This window comes from Ranitomeya imitator, chromosome 1 (genome assembly GCF_032444005.1).
Source record: "Ranitomeya imitator isolate aRanImi1 chromosome 1, aRanImi1.pri, whole genome shotgun sequence".
Lineage (NCBI taxonomy): Eukaryota > Metazoa > Chordata > Amphibia > Anura > Dendrobatidae > Ranitomeya > Ranitomeya imitator.
In genome coordinates this window covers 422,670,832-422,696,942 of record NC_091282.1, presented here as the reverse complement: position 1 = coordinate 422,696,942, position 26,111 = coordinate 422,670,832, and the positions used below count along the sequence as shown (strand labels likewise).

Sequence of the window (26,111 nt, the reverse complement as noted above, 5' to 3'; positions counted from 1 at the left end):
AGAATGTCAGTCTCTTCAGATGGGCACAGAATGCACAGAAGTATAGTCTGCTATGTTTCTTTGCCGGTTTGAATTGACAGACACTTTGAAAAAAAGAAAACAAAAAAAAAAACAGGAGTTTTCTTGAGCTCGATTTGTATATCACTGCACTCTATGGCCCTGTCAGGGTTTCATCTGAATTCTGCTTTAAGGGGAGTTGATGCAAAAAACCTGAAGGCGCTGCAGAAATGAAGTGTGATCAAAGCCTTTGGGAATAGTATTTCAATGTAACTGATCTATTGCTACTATCCATAGATAGGACTCAGAGCAAAGCAAATTCGGTGTGGAGAGACTCTCCCCTCTTATAAAAAAACAGAGGCATTAGAGGAAATGTAGACTGTTAGGAAAACCAGATCAGACAGGAAGAATAAATCAACATGGTAGACAACCCAAGTGGTGCTCTATGCAGCCATATAACACAAAAAAATGTTGGATTGCTTATTTAATGTTTAAGGTTCTTCTTTACTTTTTTAGAAAGATTTCAAAGTATAGTCCCAAACCTCCACTCCCACCTCCCACACCAAAAAGAAAGAATAGATGAATAATCACCTTTTGCTTTCTGTAGAGACTGTTGTATAGGGCACGGAAACTCTTCCTTGTGTAGCTGCTTCTATAAGCTCCTCCAATCAAATATTCAATCACTAACCCCACATCAATTAGGGTAATTTTGTAATCCAGGGAGAGGTTACTCTGCATACATAAAAGGTCTGCTGATTAAATAGAATTAAACAATATAAACACAAACATATACATTTTGTGTGGTGTAAAGCTGGGCCTAACTTTTATTTTTATTATTAGAACTTTAATTTAGGGCTCTTTCATATGTCCTGACATTTCCGGTACTGGAAAAAATAGTACTGGAGATATCAGTGTCCATGTGTTTGTGTGTGCAATACTTGTAGCATGCATGTGGCAACTGTGTGCCGCATCAGTATCACACGTACTGGCACCTGGGAAGCAGCGGTACTGTTCTCCCTGTTCACAGGCGCTGGGTTCTGAAGACAGCTCTCATCATTCTCCCCTGCTCGTGCTGCAATCAGCGCTAGCAGGAGAGAATGTTAAAAGTTGTATTCAACTGATAAAAGTGAGAGCAGGCGGTGGCTGATAGGAGTTTTCATCAGCTGCCGCCTGCACTATAAATAAATAAATAAAATAACATGGGTTATCCTGTATTTTTGATAACCAGCCAGGCAAAATAGACAGCTACAGGCTGCAACCCTCAGCTTTAGCAAGGCTATTTATCAAGAATAGAGGGGACCCCACACCATATTTTAAATTATTTAAATAAATAATTTTAAAAGACGGCATGGGATCCCCCCCATTTTTGACAACAAGCCAAGCTAAAGCAGACAATTGGGGGCTGCTATTCTCATGCTAGTAAGGGGCCATGAATATTGCCCCCACCTATAGCCTAAAAATAGGAGCCAGCAGCTGTCCAGAAAAGACATCTATTAGATACTCCAATTCTGGTGCTTTGCCCTACTCTTCACACTTGCCCTGTAGATGTGGCAAGTGGGGTTCATATTTGTGGGGTTGAAGTCACCTTTGTATTGTCTGGTTACATCAAGCCCACAGCTTAGAAATGGAGAAGCATCTATAAGATGCCCCCATTACTAATCCTATAGTTGCATTGTAAATAAATACACAGCAAGTATAAAGTATTTTATTTGAAATAAAAACACACTTATCCTTTTTTATTTAAAAATAACAAAACACATTCCTATTCCATTAAAGCCCTCATCTCCTGTAATGAAACAAAAATAAAAAAACAACCATATCCCTCACCTACCACCGTTCTGTCCCACGCCGTAACCCATGTCTGGGGAGCATCTGTGAGCAGCTGTGACCTCATTGAGGTTACAATGGGTCACTGAGGCTGGGTTCCCTGCCAGGTGACCTCAGCACAAATTTTATTCATCAGTGGTTCTCAGACTGGACAGTCACATCTTGGCACCGTCAAGGTTGAAAAATATTTAGTCCCAGACATGGATTACAGTGTGGGACAGAGCAATGGTGAGGTGAGGCATATAGTTCTTTATTTTTGCTTTATTACAGGAGTTGAGGGCTTCAATGGAATGAATGGTAGGTGAGTATAACTGTGTTTGTTATTTTTAAATAAAAAGGGATAAGTGTTTTTTGCTTTTATTTCACATAAAATACTTTACACTTGCGGTGTGTATATTTAAAATACAACAATAGGATTAGCAATGGATAGATGCCTTTTAGACACCTCTCCATTACTAAGCCATGGGTTTGATGTCATCAGACAATACAAAAGTGAGATCAACCCCACAGATATGAACCCCACTTGCCATCACCCAGGGAAGGTGGTAAGAGCTGGGCAAAGCGCCAAAACCCAGAACTGGTGCATCTAATAGATGTGCCTTTTCTGGACGGCTGCAGGCTGCTTTTTAGGCTGGGTGCCAATATCCATGGCCCCTTACTAGCCTGAGAATACCAGCCTCCAGCTTGGCTTGTTGTCAAAAATTGTGGGGGGGGACCCCACGCCATTTTTTAAATTATTTCTTCAAATAATTAAAAAAAATACGGCGTGGGGATCCCTCTTGTTTTGATAACCAACCTTGCTAAAGCTGACAGCTGCGGGTTGCAGGTTCAAAAATACAAGGGACCTCAATGTTCATTTTCTTTTTATTCATTTATAGCGCAGGCAGCGTCTGATGAATATTCCACCTGTTCTCACTGTTATCAGCTGAATACAACGTCAACATTGTCCCCTGCTAGAGCTGGTGGCAGCGCCAGCAGAGGGGAATGACGACAACTGTCGGCAGCACATGTGCCGGGGAACAGGGCGAACAGTACCGCTGATTCCCAGGCGCTGTATGTGTCACACTGACATACAGATATCATCCATGTGTCATCCATGTGCACGTATGCGGGACGCTTGGCCAAAAAATGCCCAAGGACACACAGTCCGTGGAAACACAGTGACATGTCGACAGACCCATTCACTTGAATGTGTCTATGTGTGCAAGTGTCTCTGGTTCATTTGAAAACGGTCGCCACATGTACCGGAAATACTGACATGTGAAAGAGGCCTCATACAGTTTAATGAATAAAGCTGATCCCTGGCTCCAGAATATCTCTGTATACTGCATTGATTTTCCATGGTATGCACTGACTTTACCCAGCTCTCCCTGGCTCCAGAATATCTCTGTATACTGCATTGATTTTCCATGGTATGCACTGACTTTACCCAGCTCTCCCTGGCTCCAGAATATCTCTGTATACTGCATTGATTTTCCATGGTATGCACTGACTTTACCCAGCTCTCCCTGGCTCCAGAATATCTCTGTATACTGCATTGATTTTCCATGGTATGCACTGACTTTACCCAGCTCTCCCTGGCTCCAGAATATCTCTGTATACTGCATTGATTTTCCATGGTATGCACTGACTTTACCCAGCTCTCCCTGGCTCCAGAATATCTCTGTATACTGCATTGATTTTCCATGGTATGCACTGACTTTACCCAGCTCTCCCTGGCTCCAGAATATCTCTGTATACTGCATTGATTTTCCATGGTATGCACTGACTTTACCCAGCTCTCCCTGGCTCCAGAATATCTCTGTATACTGCATTGATTTTCCATGGTATGCACTGACTTTACCCAGCTCTCCCTGGCTCCAGAATATCTCTGTATACTGCATTGATTTTCCATGGTATGCACTGACTTTACCCAGCTCTCCCTGGCTCCAGAATATCTCTGTATACTGCATTGATTTTCCATGGTATGCACTGACTTTACCCAGCTCTCCCTGGCTCCAGAATATCTCTGTATACTGCATTGATTTTCCATGGTATGCACTGACTTTACCCAGCTCTCCCTGGCTCCAGAATATCTCTGTATACTGCATTGATTTTCCATGGTATGCACTGACTTTACCCAGCTCTCCCTGGCTCCAGAATATCTCTGTATACTGCATTGATTTTCCATGGTATGCACTGACTTTACCCAGCTCTCCCTGGCTCCAGAATATCTCTGTATACTGCATTGATTTTCCATGGTATGCACTGACTTTACCCAGCTCTCCCTGGCTCCAGAATATCTCTGTATACTGCATTGATTTTCCATGGTATGCACTGACTTTACCCAGCTCTCCCTGGCTCCAGAATATCTCTGTATACTGCATTGATTTTCCATGGTATGCACTGACTTTACCCAGCTCTCCCTGGCTCCAGAATATCTCTGTATACTGCATTGATTTTCCATGGTATGCACTGACTTTACCCAGCTCTCCCTGGCTCCAGAATATCTCTGTATATTGCACTGGCTTTTCTATGCTTCCCCAGGATCTGAGTGTCTTGGTGCAGCACATATAATCCTTTTAGTATGCTTTCTTACCTATCAGCTTGTTTTCCATGACCTGTTTTGATGTATCTCATTGTGTGATCCTGGCATCTCTTTGAGTGGTCAGTCTTACCCCTCCCTCACTTTATGACCTTTGCTTAACTCTCTACATCTGGTCTCCCATACCCAGCCACCCCCTCATTCACACCTGATTGCCCTTAACTGGGGATATATTCACATGCAGGAGTCTGCTATAGACTCAGTCTGCTGCAAATTCATCTTTTAACTTCCATCTTTTAAATTACATCTTTTTAATTATGATTCTGAATTCGACTGGAATTGACTGGAAGGTAACAGACTACTGACCACTACAATGTTTCGGTTTCTTTTCTCTTTCACCCCCATACTACTTTCCTTCTTACAATCTCCTGCAATCCCTCCTCCTAGTAAGGAACTAGTCATTTCTTCCTCCATACTCCCCAGCCATCTCACCTTCTCCTCAGAACTGTTCCTCCACATACAATCCTTTTTCTCCAGACACACACGGCCACATCATGTCCTATCCTGCTCCCACCTTCTAATGATCTGTCTGTTACTCCTCATTGCTGGTGACATATCCCCAAATCCCGGCCCTCCCCAATTCATCCCCACACTCGTTTCTAACCCCCTGCCACGATCCTCCGCACGCTTTCCCAACCACGACAACCTCATAACCATTCATCCAGCCCCCACTCCCCAGCTCCCCCTACTTGGAGCACTATGGAACGCACGCTCCATCTGCAACAAACTGCCATTTATCCATGACCTCTTCATCACCAACAAACTCTCCTTCCTCGGCCTCACTGAAACCTGGCTCACCCCCTCTGACTCGGCCTCTCCAGCTGCGCTCTCCTATGGCGGATTCCACCTCTCTCACACCCCTCGCCCCAGCAACAAACGCGGTGGAGGAGTTGGCTTGCTCCTGTCCGACACCTGCTCCTTTACTCCAATCCCGCTACCACCCTCCGCTACTCTTCCCTCGTTTGAGGTGCACTCTGTCCGCATCTATTCCCCCTCCAACCTCCAGCTGGCTGTCATCTACCGCCCCCCAGAACTAGCCATCTCCACCTTTCTCGACCACTTCACCACCTGGCTACTTCATTTCCTCTCTGTTGACATCCCCACTATCATCATGGGTGATTTCAATGTCCCCATTGACACTTTCACCTCAGCTACCTCTAAACTTTTATCACTGACTGCCTCCTTTGGCCTCACTCAATGGTCCTCTGAGGCCACTCACAAAGATGGCCACACGCTGGACCTCATCTTCACCCGCCTCTGCTCCCTTACTAACCTCACTAACACACCCCTCCCCCTGTCTGACCACAACCTACTGACATTCTCGTCCCTCTCCTCTCCTAGTGTGCAACCCCCACTCTACAAACTCACTCACCCTCGCAGAAATCTCAAACATCTCAACTTACAATCACTCTCTGAGTCCCTTCTCCCTCTCACAGACATAGCTTCCCTTCATGACACAGATGCTGCTGCCACTTTTTATAACACCACAATAACAACAACACTCGATTCGGCCGCCCCACTCATGCATAGTAAAACTCGTACAATTAACAGGCAGCCCTGGCTGACCAGCCTGACCAAAGAATTGAGACGGGCTTCCAGGATTGCTGAGCGGAGATGGAAGCGATCCCACTCTGCCGACCACTTCACTGCATACAAGCAGTCCCTCGCCAGCTTCAAGTCTGCGCTCACTGCCGCAAAACAAACTTACTTCTCATCCCTCATATCCTCCCTGTCCCACAACCCTAAACAGCTTTTCAACACTTTCAATTCTCTACTCCGTCCCCCCGCACCTCCTCCCTCCCCCCTCATTTCTGCTGATGACTTCGCCTCTTTCTTTAAACAGAAGATCGATACGATCAGAGAAAGCTTTGGCCCACAGCGCCCACTGCCCCTCTTAGCTGCTCAACCCTGCTCCTCCAAAACCAGCTTCTCCACCATGACAGAAGATCAGCTCTCCACCCTCCTGTCAAGATCACACCTCACCACCTGCACGCTTGACCCGCTCCCATCCCACCTCATCCCTAACCTTTCCACGGTCTTCATCCCAACCCTAAAGCACCTCTTCAACCTCTCACTCACAACAGGTGTCTTTCCCTCATCCTTCAAGCATGCCAAGATCACACCCATCCTCAAAAAGCCCTCCCTCGACCCATCCTCTGTGTCTAGCTATCGCCCGATATCTCTTCTCCCTTATGCCTCCAAATTGCTGGAGCAACACGTCCATCTTGAACTGTCCTCCCACTTCTCCTCCTGCTCCCTCTTTGATCGGTTACAATCAGGCTTCCGTTCCCATCACTCAACTGAAACTGCCCTAACTAAAGTCACCAATGACCTACTAACTGCCAGGAGCAAGCAACACTACTCTGTCCTCCTTCTCCTGGACTTGTCTTCTGCCTTTGACACTGTAGATCACTCCCTTTTGCTACAAATCCTCTCATCCCTTGGCATCACAGACTTGGCCCTTTCCTGGATCTCGTCATATCTGACAGACCGAACATTCAGTGTCTCCCTCCCCCACACCACCTCCTCACTTCGCCCCTTGTCAGTCGGTGTTCCTCAAGGCTCTGTTCTAGGACCCCTACTCTTCTCCATCTACACTTTCGGCCTGGGACAGCTCATAGAATCCCACGGTATGCAGTACCATCTCTACGCTGACGACACGCAGATCTACCTCTCCGGACCTGACCTCTCCTCCTTGCTTACCAAAATCCCGCACTGTCTGTCTGCCATTTCAGCCTTCTTTTCTGCTCGCTTTCTACAACTGAACATGGACAAAACAGAATTCATCATCTTTCCCCCATCTCACTCTACCCCTCCACCAGACCTATCCATCAATGTCAATGGCTGCTCACTATCCCCAGTCCCACACGCCCGGTGCCTCGGGGTGATCCTCGACTCTGCCCTCTCTTTCAAGCCACATATCCAAGCCCTTGCCTCCTCCTGTCGTCTCAAACTCAAAAATATTTCCCGGATCCGTGCTTTCCTTGACCGCAACACTGCAAAAACGCTAGTGCATGCCCTTATCATCTCCCGCCTCGACTACTGCAACCTCCTACTCTCTGGACTCCCCTCTAGCACTCTGGCACCACTCCAATCCATCCTACACTCTGCTGCCCGACTAATCCACCTGTCCCCCCGCTATTCCCCAGCCTCTCCCCTGTGTCAAGCCCTTCACTGGCTTCCTATCGCCCAGAGACTCCAGTTCAAAACCCTCACACTGACATACAAAGCCATCCACAACCTGTCTCCTCCATACATCTGTGACATGGTCTCCCGGTACCTACCTACACGCGACCTCCGATCCTCCCAAGACCTCCTTCTCTACTCCCCTCTCATCTCTTCTTCCCATAACCGCATCCAAGACTTCTCCCGTGCTTCCCCCATACTCTGGAACTCTCTACCCCAACACATCAGACTTGCGCCTACCATAGAAACATTCAAAAAGAACCTGAAGACTCATCTCTTCCGACAAGCCTACAGCCTGCAGTGATCCTCAACCTACTGAACAGCCGTACAGCCAGCTCTTCCCTCTCCTAGTGTATCCTCACCCACCCCCTGCAGACTGTGAGCCCTCGCGGGCAGGGTCCTCCCTCCTTATGTACTCGTGTGCCTTGTTATCTGCTCATGTTTAATGTATTTGTCTATATTTGCCCCGTATTCACATGTAAAGCGCCATGGAATAAATGGCGCTATAAAAATGTATAATAATAATAATAATAATAATCATTTCCATTTTTTCATGTTTATTTAATGACCTTCCACATATTTATTGTATCATTAAAAATGTCAGATCCAATTATAAAAACCTTAAGAAAAAATTATATATAATTTTTAGAGTCTCCTTTTGTCAAATAGTCAGCCAACTATGCCCATGGTAAGCTCAAACATAGATAGACATTTAAAACGCAACTTTTACTCATAAGAGGTTGGTCACTACTTATTATTGATGGCTTAACCTTAGGATGGGCCCTTAATATCTGGTCAGTGGGGTTGAAACACCCAGCACCTTTGCAGATCAGCTGTAACCAGAGGCGGGGAGAAGTTCTCGGACGGTGCCAGAACATGGCAGCTACATTAAAACTATAGTGGTCTCGGTCAGGTACTAAAGAGTCACCCCCAAACTCACCTGAATAGGGTGTGGATCTGCAGTTCATGGCTGTGGCCACTATAGAAATGACAAAGCTGCTGTGTTCCAGAAGACTGAGAAATTCCAGCAACAGACGGCAACAGATGATCAGCAGGGGTGTCGGTTGTTGCACCTCCCGTCATACAGCTCTGGCAAAAATTAAGAGGCCACCAAATCAAAACCCTGTCATGGGCAGCCCAATCTTCAGACCTGAACCCCATTGAAAACCTCTGGAATGTAATCAAGAGGATGATGGATAGTCACAAGCCATCAACCAAAGAAGAACTGCTTAAATTTTTGCGCCCTAAGCAGTGTGAAAGACTGGTGGAAAACATGCCAAGACGCATGAAAGCTGTGATTAAAAATCATGGTTATTCCACAAAATATTGATTTCTGAACTCTCCCTAAGTGAAAACATTAGTATTGTTTCTAAATGATTCTGAACTTGTTTTCATTGCAATATTGAGGTCTGAAAGCCCTTCATTTATTTATTTTTTTTGACCATTTTGCTTTGTCAGAAAAAAAATACAAAAATTATTGCTTGGAAATTCAGAGACATGTCAGAAGTTTATAGAATAAAAGAACAATTTACATTTCACTCAAAAATATACCTATAAAGAGAAAAAACAGACAAGCTGAACATTTTGCAGTGGTCTCATAATTTTTGCTAGAGCTGTATATTTATGGCCCATCCTAATGATAGACACTACCTTTTATTTATTGATGCCCTATGACAATTACCCTATATTAATAAAGAGAAAACCAGGTGTGGGTATATTGCCAGAGGTAACACGACAGTGTGGTAAACAAAAAGGTCAGGTCTTACCACTTCTGCTCACATACAGAATAAAAGTTTTCTGATCCAATAGGCCAGGTAGTCCAGGGAATGGCTCTTGGCTTTGATATACCCTGTTGCGATGCTATAATTACCTATAGACTTAGTTTTTGTTACCGCTCCTTGTGAAAGACATTCGCAACCTATTAAAAAGTTCATAGCATGGTCCTAAGCACCATCCCAATATGGCATGTTTCTGCCTAGAAAATGTAGAGGGACTGTGCAGATGAAACAATGCTATATGGTCTTGTTAAAGGTTGTCACTTGTCAGAGAAGAGTTATAATCTTGCCAGCCATGGTCCTGGCTGTAACTGCAGGATGGCTCATATGCAGACTGCTAGTAGCTTTATAAGAGGCAGTCTCTGTGTTTTACTAATGTTAAGCAAAAGTTATGGTTTAAATGATTGCCAGATCTGAGCTTACTCTGCTATTATTATTCTGTACCCCAATACACCACCTTCCCAATGTCACGCTAGTGTCCACAGGTAGGAATTGGTTGGCTGTGTAAATTTAGAAACTAATCCGCAGCATTGCACGCTTGGCGATTCCAAGCGCTGGGGATTAGACTGGGGTGGAAAGAGATGATTTGCATAGCTCCGCCTACTGCAAAGGATTCTGGGTAAACCTGCTATTCTTTGTATTATGCTGCTTGCAAGTACTTTCCGTTTGAGGAAAGCATCCACTATGTATTAAGACCTGGTGAGATAGGATGAGCAGTTCCAAGTTCCTCAGACTACCAAAGTGACAGACTATACAGAGGTGGCATTCATTCTCAGAAAAATATGTACTGTTAATGGGTATGTACAGGTTTAATGGGTCAAAAATAATCACAGTCTCCTTTAAATTTTCCAAATTTAAAAAGAGTTGAACTAAACTCAGTTTACCTTATCAAGATGTACCAGAGATTCCTTGGAAGATTAGGGTGATATCTTAATACATCTTTAAATATTTTAAACACAGGAACACAGTAGGTGTATTCATTAAAAAAGTATTATCAAACACAAATGTTATTTTTTAACATGGATAAACAAATTAAAGTGTCACACTCCTTTTACTGTGAAAATTTACATTTTTAATGCATAAGCAAGGGTTGCAGAATATGAACATGATGCAAGGAAGTTCTCCTTCAGTTGTGTGTTCAGTATTAAAGGGAGTCTGTCACCCCTTTTTTTCGATTTGAGATAAAAATATGGTTCAATTGTGCATGAGCTCTGCATTACAGCAGTACCTTTCATATCCCCCAGATTCCCCAACTTTGCTGAGAAAATGCGGTACCTTTGTAATCTCTCCATTTTCGTATGTAAATTAGTCCGGTCCAATGGGCGGGGCCTATTCGCTGTCTCACTCCCTGCTCCTCGGTGTTCTCGACATAACGAGATCTGGGAATAGCACACATCCCGTACAGTTTCTGCGCGTGTGCATTGAATTGGCCTCTGGCGCCTGCGCAGTATGCTTTGCCCAACTGTGGTCAAAGCATAAAATCACTATTGTACATGCGCCCACATTTTTCATTAAGTTCTATGCCCCCTTACATGGCAAGACTTCTGGGGCACAGAATGTAATGTAAAATGGCGCATGTGCAATAATGATTTTTATGCTTTGCAAACTGTAGGACAAAACATACTGTGCACGCGCGACAGGCCACTTCAATGTGCAGGAAAATAACGCCAATGCAGGAAAGAAGAGTGTAGAGCAAGGCAGGAGGTTGAGAGAAACAGCGAATAGGCCCAGCCCATCGGACCGGGGTAATTTACATAGGAAAACGGAGAGATTACAAAGGTATTTTCTCAGCAAAGGTAGGGAATCGGGGGATATGATAGGTACTGCTGTAATGCAGAGCTCATGCACAATTGAACCATATTTGTATCTCAAATCGAAAAAAAAGGGTTGACAGATTCCCTTTAAGTGTAAACAGGGTGATATATTTTATGGATAGGTGTTGTATATTGAAATATCCCCTTAAGATGTGTTGACTTTACAATAAGTACAATAATTACGGTTTTATACATTAAAAGGGAAGGAATGCATCTTGTACAACTGCTGTTAAAAGGTGTTTGTTTAGTTAGATAGACTGCATGAATATAAGCAAGTTTGTAATTGACTTGCTTTTTTATCTGCTGTCATTCTCATGCTAGGAGAGCTTTCATCTTGCATAGTGTACAGCTTTAATCAAGGAGATTGATCACCAAAGCCTGGAGGAATGTGCAGTAACATTCCAGGAGAACAGTTGATTCCTAACATACCTGTCAACTCTCTCCAGCCCATTGATTTATATACAGCACTTAGCTACTCATCTCCCTCCCCTTTCCAAATAGCTCCTGCGCTCTTTACAGCCTTGTACAAATCAACAGCTCCCACAATTGGCAGCTTTCAGAGCAGTACTCCTATTCACTGCTCTCACTTTTCTGAGCCATGTGCTTGTTCAAATGAACTGTTATGTAAATATGTAAGTATAGTGAACAGTGTAGACTCAGAACAAACACTGTCAGACTGTTAATATGTTCTAGCAACATGGAGCTCCTGACCAGCAGGCCACTCAAGAAGGAATACCCACCCCCAAGCAATCAGGAAGTACGGAGAATGTGAAGAGACTGCAGAGCTATGAGCGCCTCAAGAAACAACTTGCGAATACCCCTTTAAAAATTAACAATGCCAGTATTTTAATACTATTTATAAATTTTAAAATGTAATATTTATTGAATCTCACCTGTTTTACATCTCCAACCAAATGGTGTAGGAGCAGATTTGTGGGTCCTTGTTTCTATAAGATACAAAAGAAAGCAAGTATTCTCAAAATCTGGTCAATGGAAGGCTCCGTTTTACACCATTGTTTTAGCTTCAATGTATCTCATTGTAAAAAAAACAGAAAAAAGTATACATTTTTACAGGTAGAGGAAAAAGGGAAAGTGGAAAATCGATGGAGCACATCACGCTAGAAAGTTATCGATGAACAGGATGGAGATATACGTGGAGGGTGCCGTGTCTGCTAGTGAGGCACAGCCATAAAGAGGGGGAAGGAGGAAGGAATCTGGCACAGCCATGAGGAGGAAGAAATCCTGCACAACCATCCAACCTTAAAATCCACATCCTAGAATCTTTCATCAATTGTGATCCCCACCATGTGGTTTAATGTAGTCAATGCGGTTTGTGCAATCTTAGGTACATTGGTTGCACGACCAGGAAGATTAAAAGCCAATAGCAGCGTATATAAATAATATTAGCAATAACTACTGTATCACCAGGCAATCAATGGTTAATTAGTGTAACACGCAGCTGTTTCTATATGAAATTATTCCTTTGAATGTGATTGGCATTTACCAGTACATATATCCTGTGTGTATTGCAAACCTACAGTTAGGGCCAGAAATATTTGGACAGTGACACAAGTTTTGTTATTTTAGCTGTTTGCAAAAACATGTTCAGAAATAAAATTATATATGTAATATGGGCTGAAAGTGCACACTCCCAGCTGCAATATGATAGTTTCCACATCCAAATCGGAGAAAGGGTTTAGGAATCATAGCTCTGTAATGCATAGCGTCCTCTTTTTCAAGGGACCAAAAGTAATTGGACAATGGACTCTAAGGGCTGCAATTAACTCTGAAGGCGTCTCCCTCATTAACCTGTAATCAATGAAGTAGTTAAAAGGTCAGGGGTGGATTCCAGGTGTGTGGTTTTGCATTTGGAAGCTGTTGCTGTGAGCAGACAACATGCGGTCAAAGGAACTCTCAATTGAGGTGAAGCAGAACATCCTGAGGCTGAAAAAAAAGAAAAAATCCATCAGAGAGATAGCAGACATGCTTGGAGTAGCAAAATCAACAGTTGGGTACATTCTGAGAAAAAAGGAATTGACTGGTGAGCTTGGGAACTCAAAAAGGCCTGGGCGTCCACGGATGACAACAGTGGTGGATGATCGCCGCATACTTAATTTGGTGAAGAAGAACCCGTTCACAACATCAACTGAAGTCCAGAACACTCTCAGTGAAGTAGGTGTATCTGTCTCTAAGTCAACAGTAAAGAGAAAACTCCATGACAGTAAATACAAAAGGGTTCACATCTAGATGCAAACCATTCATCAATACCAAAAGTAGACAGGCCAGAGTTAAATTTGCAGAAAAACACCTCAAGAAGCCAGCTCAGTTCTGGAAATGTATTCTATGGACAGATGAGACAAAGATCAACCTGTACCAGAATGATGGGAAGAAAAAAGTTTGGAGAAGAAAGGGAACGGCACATGATCCAAGGCACACCACATCCTCTGTAAAACATGGTGGAGGCAACGTGATGGCATGGGCATGCATGGCTTTCAATGGCACTGGGTCACTTGTGTTTATTGATGACATAAGAGCAGACAAGAGTAGCCGGATGAATTCTGAAGTGTACCGGGATATACTTTCAGCCCAGATTCAGCCAAATGCTGCAAAGTTGATTGGACGGCTCTTCATAGTACAGATGGACAATGACCCCAAGCATACAGCCAAAGCTACCCAGGAGTTCATGAGTGCCAAAAAGTGGAACATTCTGCAATGGGCAAGTCAATCTCCAGATCTAAACCCAATTGAGCATGCATTTCACTTGCTCAAATCCAGACTTAAGACGGAAAGACCCACAAACAAGCAAGACCTGAAGGCTGCGGCTGTAAAGGACTGGCAAAGCATTAAGAAGGAGGAAACCCAGCGTTTGGTGATGTCCATGGGTTCCAGACTTAAGGCAGTGATTGCCTCCAAAGGATTTGCAACAAAATATTGAAAATAAAAATATTTTGTTTGGGTTATGTTTATTTGTCAAATTTCTTTTGACCTCCTAAAATGTGGAGTGTTTGTAAAGAAATGTGTACAATTCCTACATTTTCTATCAGATATTTTTGTTCAACCCTTCAAATTAAACGTTACAATCTGCACTTGAATTCTGTTGTAGAGGTTTCATTTCAAATCCAATGTGGTGGCATGCAGAGCCCAACTCGCGAAAATTGTGTCACTGTCCAAATATTTCTGGCCCTAACTGTATATCCTATGACTAAGGGTGTTTGCGTTGCACCAGAAATGCGTCAGGTTTTACAAGATTTCATTGGATCAGATCATTGTTTTTAATATCTTGTGAGTAAACTGGATTTTAACGTTGGATAGTTGTGACAGATTTCTTCCTTCTTCGTCCTATACATTTTTACAGTATCCCTCTATATAGGAGAGCACAGCAGATTACACATTTCCATACATAAAATAAAAGTATTCGGTCATAGAAAATTTAGGTTGGGGGGGTGGAAGTCAGGTGCTGTTAAAAGCTCAAGACAAATTATGATCTCTATTCCGGGAGAGAAAAACACATTGGTTGGTGTATGCAAAAATCCCGTTCACTGAACGTCTCCAATTGAAGTGCTTGCCTTCAAAACTGAATCTTCTTTGTGATCAGTGTAGTAAGTTCTTTTGTTAATCCTGTTTTAATTATCTGTAATTTTATGCGCTGCATTGTTTTATGCCCTTTATAAAAAATATACAATAGATTTTACAAACATTGCCTATTGTTTTGGATTAAATATAAAGTGTAATAGTTCTGTTCCTTTTGTTCTGTAGCCCGCACCCCGAAGCCATATGCTACCATAACCAGAACCAGGCCTCCAGTCAGTCTGTATAGAACACGACTGGTGGTGGCAGAAAGTAGTCTTATGTTTATCATGGAGTTCGCAGGGACTGTATCATGAGTATACGGTATACATATATTCCATGCGTTGCAATTGGCTGTTTATATACCATACACTCACTGTTAGTTTTTCGATGGCCAACCTATTAGTGGAAATGCCTGTGGCCTCTTCTGTTGATCGTCGGTCAATTGCGTAATTGTTCGGATGATAGAGGGCTGTTTGCTCCAAAGACAACAGTGGGTGGATCGGCGTGACCTCCCAGGCTGTGATCTTTGACATATTCCAAGTGGTACCGGCCAAGTGTTTACATATGCCAGATTCAATCATTCCATGAATACATTAAAAATAAGTATGGATTGGAAAACACACCAAACATAACATAATAAGATACTGGAACAGTGTTATAGACAGGAGTTTACTAAACTTAAACCACTAGGATATTTTACAGGTTAAGAAGTGAAAAAGTGTCATTTATGCAGTCACATAATTATGTTTTTATTACCCCAATAACCACGGAGCCTTTTTTGGCGACTTTTGGCTACCCAAGCCATGCTTAACAAGTATCCAGGATATGGTGAGAGATCCCTGGATTCTTGGCACAATGCTTGACAAAACATATCTGTTACACTTTCCATCTGGTCAATCTTCTATTGTCTAGATTTCCGGTTAAAGAAGTAGAAGGCAAAGCAGCGCCATGGGGAGTAGAGGGAAGACATTTGTATGGGCACTGCCATGGCTCTATGTTCGCATAGTAAAACTATTTATGAGCATTACTATGTAGCTGGAAACAAATTATGGATTAGTGGTTGTATATGGGGTTTTTTTTCTCATAGGATTTTACCACATCTTTTTCCTTTTTTCTTATTTTTAACTGGGATTCAGCCCTATGAAATTCACACAGGTGTAAAAAAAGGAAAGAAAGGCATTTTTGGTTGCACCATGAAGAAGGAGTAATCTGAAATGTGTAGTGTGCTACAGTTCACAATATATGTGGGGTGGATATCTCTGTTTTAATCACATAATGAAAGAAATGTTTTTAATGGATTCCTGATACAGGATACTCGTTTTCTAATATTTGCTACTATGGCTGGATGCATCTGAGTCCTCTGTGCGGGGATCTTTAAAGGGGTTTTCTGCGACTATTTTGTTTTTATTGGGCCAAGAACTGACACACAGGTAGTTGCTAACTATCTGTATGTTGTGCCCGGCTCCAGCTCAAAGTGATCACAAACCACTGCTGCAGGCAATTCTGCTGCTTCATGTTAAATATACCTATACTCACCTCCCGTGCTGGCTTCGTTCCACGGGTGTTGGCACTCGCAGTCCCCGGGCTGTGATGCGGTGAAATGACACATAATGCCCGGCACCCAATCAGTGCTGGCGTCACTGTCTAACACGAACACGAAGCGGAAATGCTGGCTACAGCTGATCTCAAACTTCCTTTCCATGTTCATTTCGACAGGAGGCAGAGACAGTGACGTCAGCACTGATTGGTCGCCGGGCATCACGTGTTATTTCACCCCGCGAACGCAGACACCGCTGGAACGGAGCCGATATGGGAGGGGAGTATAGATTTATTTATTTTATCGGGGCCGAACATTTCGTTTAAAGAAGGGGTTGTCCAAGTAGTGGACAACCCTTTTAAGCAAGGTCATTATCCTGTTATAAGATCAAATAACGCTCAAGCTTCAGATTTCACACAGTAACCTTGACGTTTTCTTTTACTTTCTAAATTGTTCTTTTTTGTTATGTAAATTTTGCTACTAAACATAATTTGCAATGGTGTTTGAATAATTTTGATTGCAGCTGTAAATCTACTTGTAGAACCTTTGACATTGCAGGTAAAATCTACTGAGATGTCAAAATTGCACTTTTCTGCAAAACAAATTTCTATAAAGACCCCTGTTATAAAAATGTAGTTAATAAATTATTGAATACTTTGTATAGGCCACAAGATTGGTTTGAGCTTTATTTCACACACTTCAGAATAATATTTCTGATTGTCATTAAGAATTATAACATCCAATCCAAAGACATACTCATAGGGAATCTAGATTGCGAGCCCAAATGGGGACAGTGATGTGGAATTGACGTTATATAAGGAGTAAAATAAATAAATGATAGGACAAATCCTCGTACTTAGTATACTAATGCATGCATATCTGTACATCCTTCTAATGTTACTTACAGTATTGTACAATTCTTCCAGCCTGGATATGGTGAGGAAACGGTGCATGTTCACGCCATATTCTATCAATAGCTTCACAAAGTCTACCCGATCCATCACTAAGGCATCCTGCATGGCTTTTTCTAAAGAACCAGCCTTTCACGAGAAAGTAGAAGAGATCAGTCATAAATCTGAATTTAAGAGACTGTCCAGTAAGGGTTTTAACGGGACCCATCAGGATGATTCTACTAATTATACAAATAGTATGTCTGTATAGGTCATAGAACAACAACAATACCGGTTTTGTAGTGAACCGATGATAAATCAAGCCTTGAAGAAACATACAAATTAGTCTGGAAGTGCATCTGGTACTTGGCGATGCACTCTGTACATGCCCACAGTGCACTCCAAAACTAATTTGCATATGGCTTCAAACCTTGATGTCTCAGTAATGGCACACCAGATTACTACAAAACTCTCATCATTATTATTGTTGTTGCATGACCTATACAGCCATAATAGTTACTGTATGGATTCCCTTTAAAACGCAATCAGTCCCTAATTTATTTTCTTGAGTTGATGGTTATGGCTACTTTTCAGCTTTGCTATAAAAATGTACAGATATTATTAGATACATGTTCCCAACTAAGCTGAATTGTATATGAAGAGCCTGACGAGTCTCAAATTCACCTCCTGCTTCATCAGTGGCTTCACGATGATATGCACTACAACTATGCTAGTTCAGATGGGCTGCAGCGTGTGCTTCCCAGGAAGTCAGTGCATGGAGCGCTGTCCTTTTCCATTCCAACATGAGCAACGTGTTTTCACCAGAATCTGGGGTAAAACACCTTGAAAGGCTGCAAAGTTTTTGTAACTTTTGGTGTTTTTAACGACAATCCCAGCTAGCATGCAAAATGCCAATTTTAAACAAATTGGAGCCATACTGTCTTAAAACTTGGGGATGTAGCAATGCCTGCCTGTCTAATTCATGACCAGTTGTGGCATACCTTAAGCCAGAAATCTTACTCCAGTCAAAACGTGTTGTCTTTTGAAATGCAAGTGAACATATTGTTTTAGCTTGTTTCATATGAAAAGAAATCTCAGAACCTTTTTCACATGTAACTGATGATCCTGGATTATTGTGTTATGTCGTGAACTGGACAACTAACCAAAACATGATTAGAACCTAACAGAAAGATAAAGGTCAAAACTCTAGTATTTTACACATAATACTTGGCTATGTCTCCAAACCAAAGGCGGATGAACGTACATAAATGAAAATGTTTCTACTTAGAGCTAAGCATCGTCTTACGAGATGAAATAAAATAAATACTCTGTACTTTTTGTAAAGCAAAAAAAAAAAAACTGTCCTTCCCAAGGCAGCAGAACTTTAGTGGTACGAGGCTATAACTAGAATAGGTAATGGACAAGCATCATTGAAAAAAGTAATTAACTCAGATACCCGAGGGTATGATCCGAAGCCTGATTAGAAAGTAGTGTTCCCATATATAATGTGTTTTTAAAGGGAAGCTATGACTTTATCTACTCCTCTGGGCATCTAAAACTGTAAATCAGTGGATGTTCATCCAAGGGGAAAAAACAGTTTACATATATTTGGTCAGGTGTACACCACAGCAGGATAAAACAAGTTTAAAAGAGGTAAGGAAAAAAAATCTATAGAAAAAGATATAGAAAAAGAACATTGCATCTTTTACTGATCACAATTACAATTGTAGTAAACTCTACCCCTTTGGCAATACAGTATCTAAATTGGTGGAGCCTTAGGAACACATTATAGCATAAATCAAGTATAGTTATAAATCAACGTAAAGCGACCCTCCACCCTGGGGCTGAAAAGTCAAAAAACATTTTAGAAATTTGGCCACCATACTTGGTGCCCTCCATTTGGCTCCCATTGCCTCCTCTGCCCAGATCCTCATTGCTTTATGTCTGCTTCCAAGATGGCCTCCACAATGGCTTCAGGAGTGCAGTGATAAGCTAAATCCATGCCTTCCCTGTACTGGGGAATTGGCAAGAGATGATAGGCAGTGTTTAGAGTTACCAGTGCATCCCTTATGTCACTATGGAAGCCATCTTGGATGTAGGAGGAAATGAACACTGATCTCAGCATAGAAGGCACCAGAAGCCAATATTCACAATATCTATAAGCAGGATTTTTCTCTGCTTTAGGCCACATTCAGTATTAGGTCAGTTTTTTTACCTCAGTATTTGTATACAGACGTGGTGAGGTGTTCCTATTAAACTTTTCCTCGGATTGTTCCTCTCCTGATTTTGGCTTACACATACTGATGTAAACTGCTGATCCAATACTGAAAGCGTGAACATGGCCCATCTAATACTGGTGAAACCCACTGTTCTTCTTGGCCATAGCCAAATGGAGTTTAAGTAAAGTGGGGTGGATGAACCTGTAGAAACTCCCATGCCGTGAACTCCCTCCAATGTTAGATTGTAGTAAACTATGGAGAGAAACAGTGGGACTCGGTGCTATAACCTAGGGAAACAGCACTGACCCCTATAAGAATTTTAACCAATTTAGATGAAATATTCCTTCTCTAGACTACCGTCATTAAACCCTCCATTTTAAAAGATTTAACATGCCTGATAAAACCATATTCCTTCAAGTCCAAACATCTAACAGCCCTAGATCTGCAGAGATACTATGATAACCCATAACGATCCTAGACCACAAGCATGGACAAAGAATATCAATTTCACCTGGGTCATTGCCTCAGAACAACAGAGATACTAAGTATTAATTGCCAAATCATTCTAGATCCACAGGGACATTCCAAAAATATTATGGCCTGGAGTCATCAAGACTGGCAATCTTTACAGGGTGGAGAGTGAGGGTCCTGATTAATTAAGAGGCTTTCAGAAGCATCTGACAAGAGGAACGAGCCTCCGTATGCATTTCACCACAAATCTTATTCCAGTTCTTGCTGGACTAAGATTTTTGGTGAGGAGTACATCGTCATTCCCCATGTCTTCGTCCCTTACCAGTTTTGCCCATTTTGTCGGAGCCGGGAGAACATCACGTCAGAATGCCAAAAGTTCAACTGAAGCCTTGAGTTGTGCCAACACTTTGAGACTTTTCAAAAGCTTTTTAAACCAGAACTCTGGCATTAAAGCTTTGCTGTATGGGGCTCATTGATTATTCCGAGCCACACCTTGTAAAAACGTGTGTTGTAGTGGAACATTGGCAAAGCAAGTACAATTTAGGAAGGAAGGTGAAAAGTAGTGATTTTTGTGGTGGAATCTAATGCACTATAAAAGGCCCTTTTCTAAAATCCTATATTTATTGCATGAATCTAAACTCCTGCTCCTACTGGCGACAAGCACAGATTTGATACACGAGGAATTAAGCAGTTGGTGATATTAGAATTCTAACAAATTATCTAAACAATATATAGGTACATTTTAAAAATACAAACTTTCCAGTGCTGGCCATACACTAGGATATGTTTCTTAGCAATATCCACTCTGTTCCAAGTCAAAGCGAGGCTCAGCTGGTCAGATGCAGACATGTTCGTACCTAGAATAAAGAATATATTCTCATATGCAATATTAACATTGCAATTGCCCTTTAGAAAAATTCTACAGTCAACAATGTCTGAAAATGCCACTGATCCGATTTCCTAATTTAGCCACGATATGCCTTGAATTTTTGCATGGCCTATAATACGGTGAGTGTAGATCTTTTGTCTGGACCAAGTTAACTTAGCACTATGTCAATTATACATTTTGGGCATATGGCTTACATATGGGATTACCGTAAATGACGATCCCTACAATCAAATCTCCAAAATAATTCAACATTACTGAAAAACAAGGCCCGAACACTTTAATATTTCAAACAGATGAATTTGTCCGACATTTACCATAACTGAAATACTAACGCACCTTTAAGCAGAGCTGTCAGAATGGCAATATCAATATCTTGCTGTTCTTCAGAGTCTGCATCAAATATTGTGATCTAAGAAAATAAAATAGGTTTATTAATTTCTGACATATGGCAAAAAAATAATAATTGCTAGAAATAATATTAATATGCTGCCATAGATTTGATACAATTTTTGGAAATGCAGTAGATTATAAAAGTTGTAAAGGATTATAGAAAAAAAGGGATCATATTTTTCCATCTCAGGAACAGCACCTTTCGTGTCTGTGGGTTGTGTCTGGTGTTGCAGATCAGCAGTATGCCCTTGAATAAGGTTGAAGTGTAGTACCGCAAAAAATCTTCTTTTTCAAAGATTTTGAATGTGAACAATGATATCGTTCACATACAGATTTAGAGCTATTACAACATATGGATGTCATGGAAGTAGGGTCATCACTCAGAACCCCTATTTTACTCACGGATTCGAGATATATATACACGGTATATATATATATATATATATATATATATATATACACACACACACATATATACATATACATACACATACATACACACACACATCACTTGGTTGCTTCCCTGCTTGCTATAGTTTTAGCTAAAAATCTGCAGATTATCACTTAGAGGAATAGTAGACCTGCTGCCATGTAGTAATTTTATATTCATGGGCTCTGTATAACCATCACTGATTGGCAGCATTCTGCCTATGCACAGCGTACACAGAAAGCTGTCAATCAGTGATGTGGGTGGGATTATTCAGAGCTCAGCATTCAGAGAACTGCTAGATCTTCAACAGATTTTATAAAAACTCTAGTAAGCGATATATTGCTGAAATTGGGGTCTCTACCCCTACATCGTGCTGCTCTAGATGGAATAGCAGAAACCTTTTAGATTCCCTTTAATCCTAGGAGTGAATATTAAACTGGGGGAAAGACTGCTATTTTTTTTTTTCATTTACTTTCAGTCTTTCAGTGATGGTCTCATTCTGAATTCTAAATTTGATCAAATAATTTAATTATGTTCTACCAAAACTATAAGAATTAAATAGAAAATAGGATTTAAAAAAAAAAAAAAAAAAAAAGAACAAATACGATATAAGACGACAGTTTTTAAAATATTTTTCAACATTTTGACAATCAAAACGAGAACCACATTAATTTAGATTCAAAGATGCAACCTCACCTGCATCTGCACCCATTCAACAGAAAAGTAGCGTGTCACTTACCGAATCACGGCACTCCATACACTCCATGAGAATAAGCAGTACGTGGTTTGCCTGCCTATGGCCAAGACTAAAGGTCTTCTGAATCATTTGCAGAATTTCATCCCTCAGTTGTGTACAAATCTCTCTGCAGGAGACAGACAGTAGGAAAATTAAGTCCAGTATTAGCAATTAATAAAATATTCGTATGGTTTTAATAATGTACATTTCAACGTATATGTCCCATTCATTGAGTTATTTCATGATTGCTCCCCACTCACCCTTAATAGAAACATTTCTATAGAAATTGTGAGATTTACAAAAGTTTGCTAAAAACTAATATAGCCAAATTGTCAAACAACATGGTGGTTTTGTTCAGGAATGTCAATGAATTCTTATGGGACACATAGAAAAGGAAGAAGAAAAGCTTCTCTCAACCGGAAAATCTAGTGATGATATCCAAATAAAAAAAGATGAAAACTATTTTACCTTTTATCTGCGGTGTGCTTGTGTGTGAAAGCCAAGATATCTGCCGCTCTCCCTGTCCCTTCACAAACCACCACAGGAATGGCTGGAGTGCTGCGAACATATTCCCACACCATCAAGATAACATTTGGACCTCCTTCTACTACCAGGCCAACTACAGGAACGCCTTGTCCCATTCCTGTCAAAGAAATATTGATAGCTTTCTATACAGTAATGGATGAAAGTGTTGGCACCCTTGAAGTCGTTCCAGAAAATGAAGTATTTCTCCCAGATTATACACATGTTTATTTCCTGTGTGTACTGGAACAACACAAAAAAGAGAAAAATAAGGGAAATGGGACATAACTTCACACAAAACATCAAAAATTGTCCGAACAAAAAAATTGTTGGCACCTTGCCAAAATTGTGGGTAAAGAACTTTGTTTGAAGCATGTGATGCTTGTTCAAACTCACATGAGGCAAGTAATAGGTGTGGTCAATATGTGGCTTTAAGTCTCCTCATCTCGGCATGCTTAGCATGTCGATCTCCGGAAGGAGAAACAATACTTTTGGGATAACGGTCTGATGCTCTCACACAGCCAAACCAGATCTCCGCTTTGCACTGACGAGGGGCAGTACCCGGAAACACAGTGTCTGCAAATTGAGATTCTGGTTTGGCTATTATCCTAAGGAATGTGACAAGGTTCGTTAAAGGGTCAACATTGACTTGTAGGATTGCTACCTTCCAATAGGTGGCAGTAGAGTTCTAGCTCTCTTCCTCCCTGAGGAGACAATTTGCATAATTAGTCAATAAGAAAATCACACCTGAAGCCAGATGAAATGGGGAGAAGTTGACTGAATATTTGCATTGTGTGTCTGTGTGCCATACTAAGCATCGAGAACAGAAAGAGGAGACAAAAACTGTCTGAGGACTTGAGAACCAAAAGTGTTGAAAAATATCAACAAGCTCAAGGTTACAAGTCCATGTCCAGAGATCTTAATGTTCTTTTGTCCACGGTGAGCAACATAATCAAGAAGTTTACAACCCATGGAACTGTAGCTAATCTCCCTGGATGTGGACGGCAGAGAAAAATTGATGAAATGTTGTAATGCAGGATAGTCCTGATGGTGATTAAGCAGCCCCAATCAAGTTCCAACAAAATTCAAGCTGCTGACCTCTAGGCTCAGAGGATATCAGCGTCAGATCAAACTATCCATCAACATTTGAATTAAATGAAATGCTACGGCAGGAGATCCAGACCCCACTGCTGACATAGACATAAAAAAAAGCTAGAATGAAGTTTGCCAAATGTACGGAAGTAAGCCAAAATCCTTCTGGGAAAGGGTGCTCCAAAAATCCAGTTGAGAGGTGTAAGAAGCTCATTGATGCTTATAAGGAACGATTGTTTATGTTTACAGATATTTATTCCAAAGAGTGGGCAACCAAATATTGCCAAAATTTTGCCCGCCCCATTTTTGGGGTTTAGTGTGAAATAATGTCCAATTTGCCTTTTTTTCTCATTTTTTTGTGTTGTTTCAATACACAGGAAACAAACATGTGTATAACAAAATATGTATAATTGTAATAATTTTCTGGGAGGAATACTTCATTTTCTGGAACTAGTTTAATGATGCCAACACTTTCGGCCATGACTGTATATGTATATGCAAAATGACTTGTAGCAGGGGCTGAATCTCTGCTTGCTCACACACTGTAGATGGCACATGCCACCAGCTGCCCATACAGTCTTACACTAAAAGGGCAGCATGGTGGCTCAGTGGTTAGTATTGTTGCTGTGCAGCACGAGAGATCTGGGTTCAAATCCCACCAAGCACAACATCCGCGAAGGATTTGTATGTTCTCCCGATGTTTGTGTGGGTTTCTTTCCACATTCCAAATATAGGGATAATTTCCTCCCACACTCCAGTGATAGGGAATTTGGATTGTGAGCCCCAATAGGGAGAATTATGATGATACAGTATCTGTAAAGCGCTATATAAGTATAATCAAAATAGTGTCAGCTATGTACCCTATGTTTTTTTACATGTACTATTACTATTTACTTACTGCAGGGTATTTGTTCATTTTGTTTTTATTCTAGGTTCTGTCTGTTAATGGCAACAGTATGACTTTGCACCGATACATTGCACTTATACCAATATGTGTGCCTGCTCATTTCTTTGGTTTTGCTTAAGGGTATGTGCACACGTTCAGGTTTTTTTGCTTTTTTTTGCGATAAAAACGCTATAAAAACACATTAAAAACGCAGACATATGCTTCCTATCATTTAGAATGCATTCTGCAATTTTTGTGCACATGATGCGTTTTTTTCCCTTAAAGAGTGCATCACGGTAAAAAAAAAGCAGCATGTTCATTAATTTTGTGGATTTTTCGCGTTTTTCCCGCTATTTAATGCATTGGGGAAAAAAACGCAAAAAACACACAAAGACGTGCAAAAAACGCGTCAAAAACGCATAAGAAACGCAAAAGAAAACGAATTTCTGCGAGAAATCCTGACGTGTGCACATACCCTTAGTGTTTTGTACTTTGTACATACAGGGGAATAGAGCCTCCATTTTGGGCTGTTCATTTTGTCTACATAACTTTCCACAGGCAGGGATCTGAACAGTCAGGTCTGAGTCCTGCTCTGCCCCCATCTATTTGAGGCCTGTTGTCGCATAGCGAGGTGAACTACAACAGATAGGGACCATCCCAATAGGGCACACCTTGTAGCAGTGGGAAGGCTTTTACGCTGTTTTGATCAAAGTAGTGTCAACCATATACCCGGTGTTATTTAAAAGCACTATTTATTTACTGCAGAGTATTTGCTCATTTTGTTTTTATCCTAGGTTCTAGAAGCAAGTAAAATAGATAAGAGTTAAATGTACTAACACCTAAATTAAAATGTAGAAAAAAAATGGGTGTAATGCATCTCAACTTTGCTTTATGGTTTACATAATCTGATAATGCCTGAATGATCATTCCCATCAATGTTCATTATAAACATGTGCAGCATTAGAAAGAAGAATACAATCCAGCTTCTTTGACACCGATATGCCGACAAGGGATGAGCGGACCCATGGATGCTCGGGTCCATCACGTATCTGAACTCTATCCAGAACCCGGATCGCATTAGTGTTATTATTCTGGGAAGGGGCCACTATCCATGAAGCTTCTCGGGCTATTAATATTAGCTCACAGCTTTCTGTGTAGCCTTTACAAATTATTAAAATGGGGGGATTCCCCCCAAAAAATGACATGGGGGTCTCTTATATATTTCAGCAAAAGCTAAACAGACAGCTGCGCGGGCTGATATAAATAAGCTAGGAAGGAGCCATGGATATTGGCCCC

At 41.4% G+C, this 26,111-nt stretch overlaps 1 protein-coding gene across 1 annotated transcript in view; it reads right to left on the bottom strand.

The window, feature by feature from the left end:
* The window catches only part of TRPM6 (transient receptor potential cation channel subfamily M member 6), a 314,173-nt gene that overhangs the window by 185,903 nt on the left and 102,159 nt on the right, over positions 1-26,111 (bottom strand). The window contains exons 8-14 of the mRNA XM_069763300.1: positions 22,784-22,958; positions 22,319-22,442; positions 21,096-21,168; positions 20,627-20,727; positions 17,196-17,330; positions 12,077-12,130; positions 589-729 (exon numbers count right to left, since the gene is read on the bottom strand). Of these exons, the coding sequence (XP_069619401.1) occupies positions 589-729; positions 12,077-12,130; positions 17,196-17,330; positions 20,627-20,727; positions 21,096-21,168; positions 22,319-22,442; positions 22,784-22,958 (803 nt within the window). The remainder of the gene's footprint in view (positions 1-588; positions 730-12,076; positions 12,131-17,195; positions 17,331-20,626; positions 20,728-21,095; positions 21,169-22,318; positions 22,443-22,783; positions 22,959-26,111) is intronic.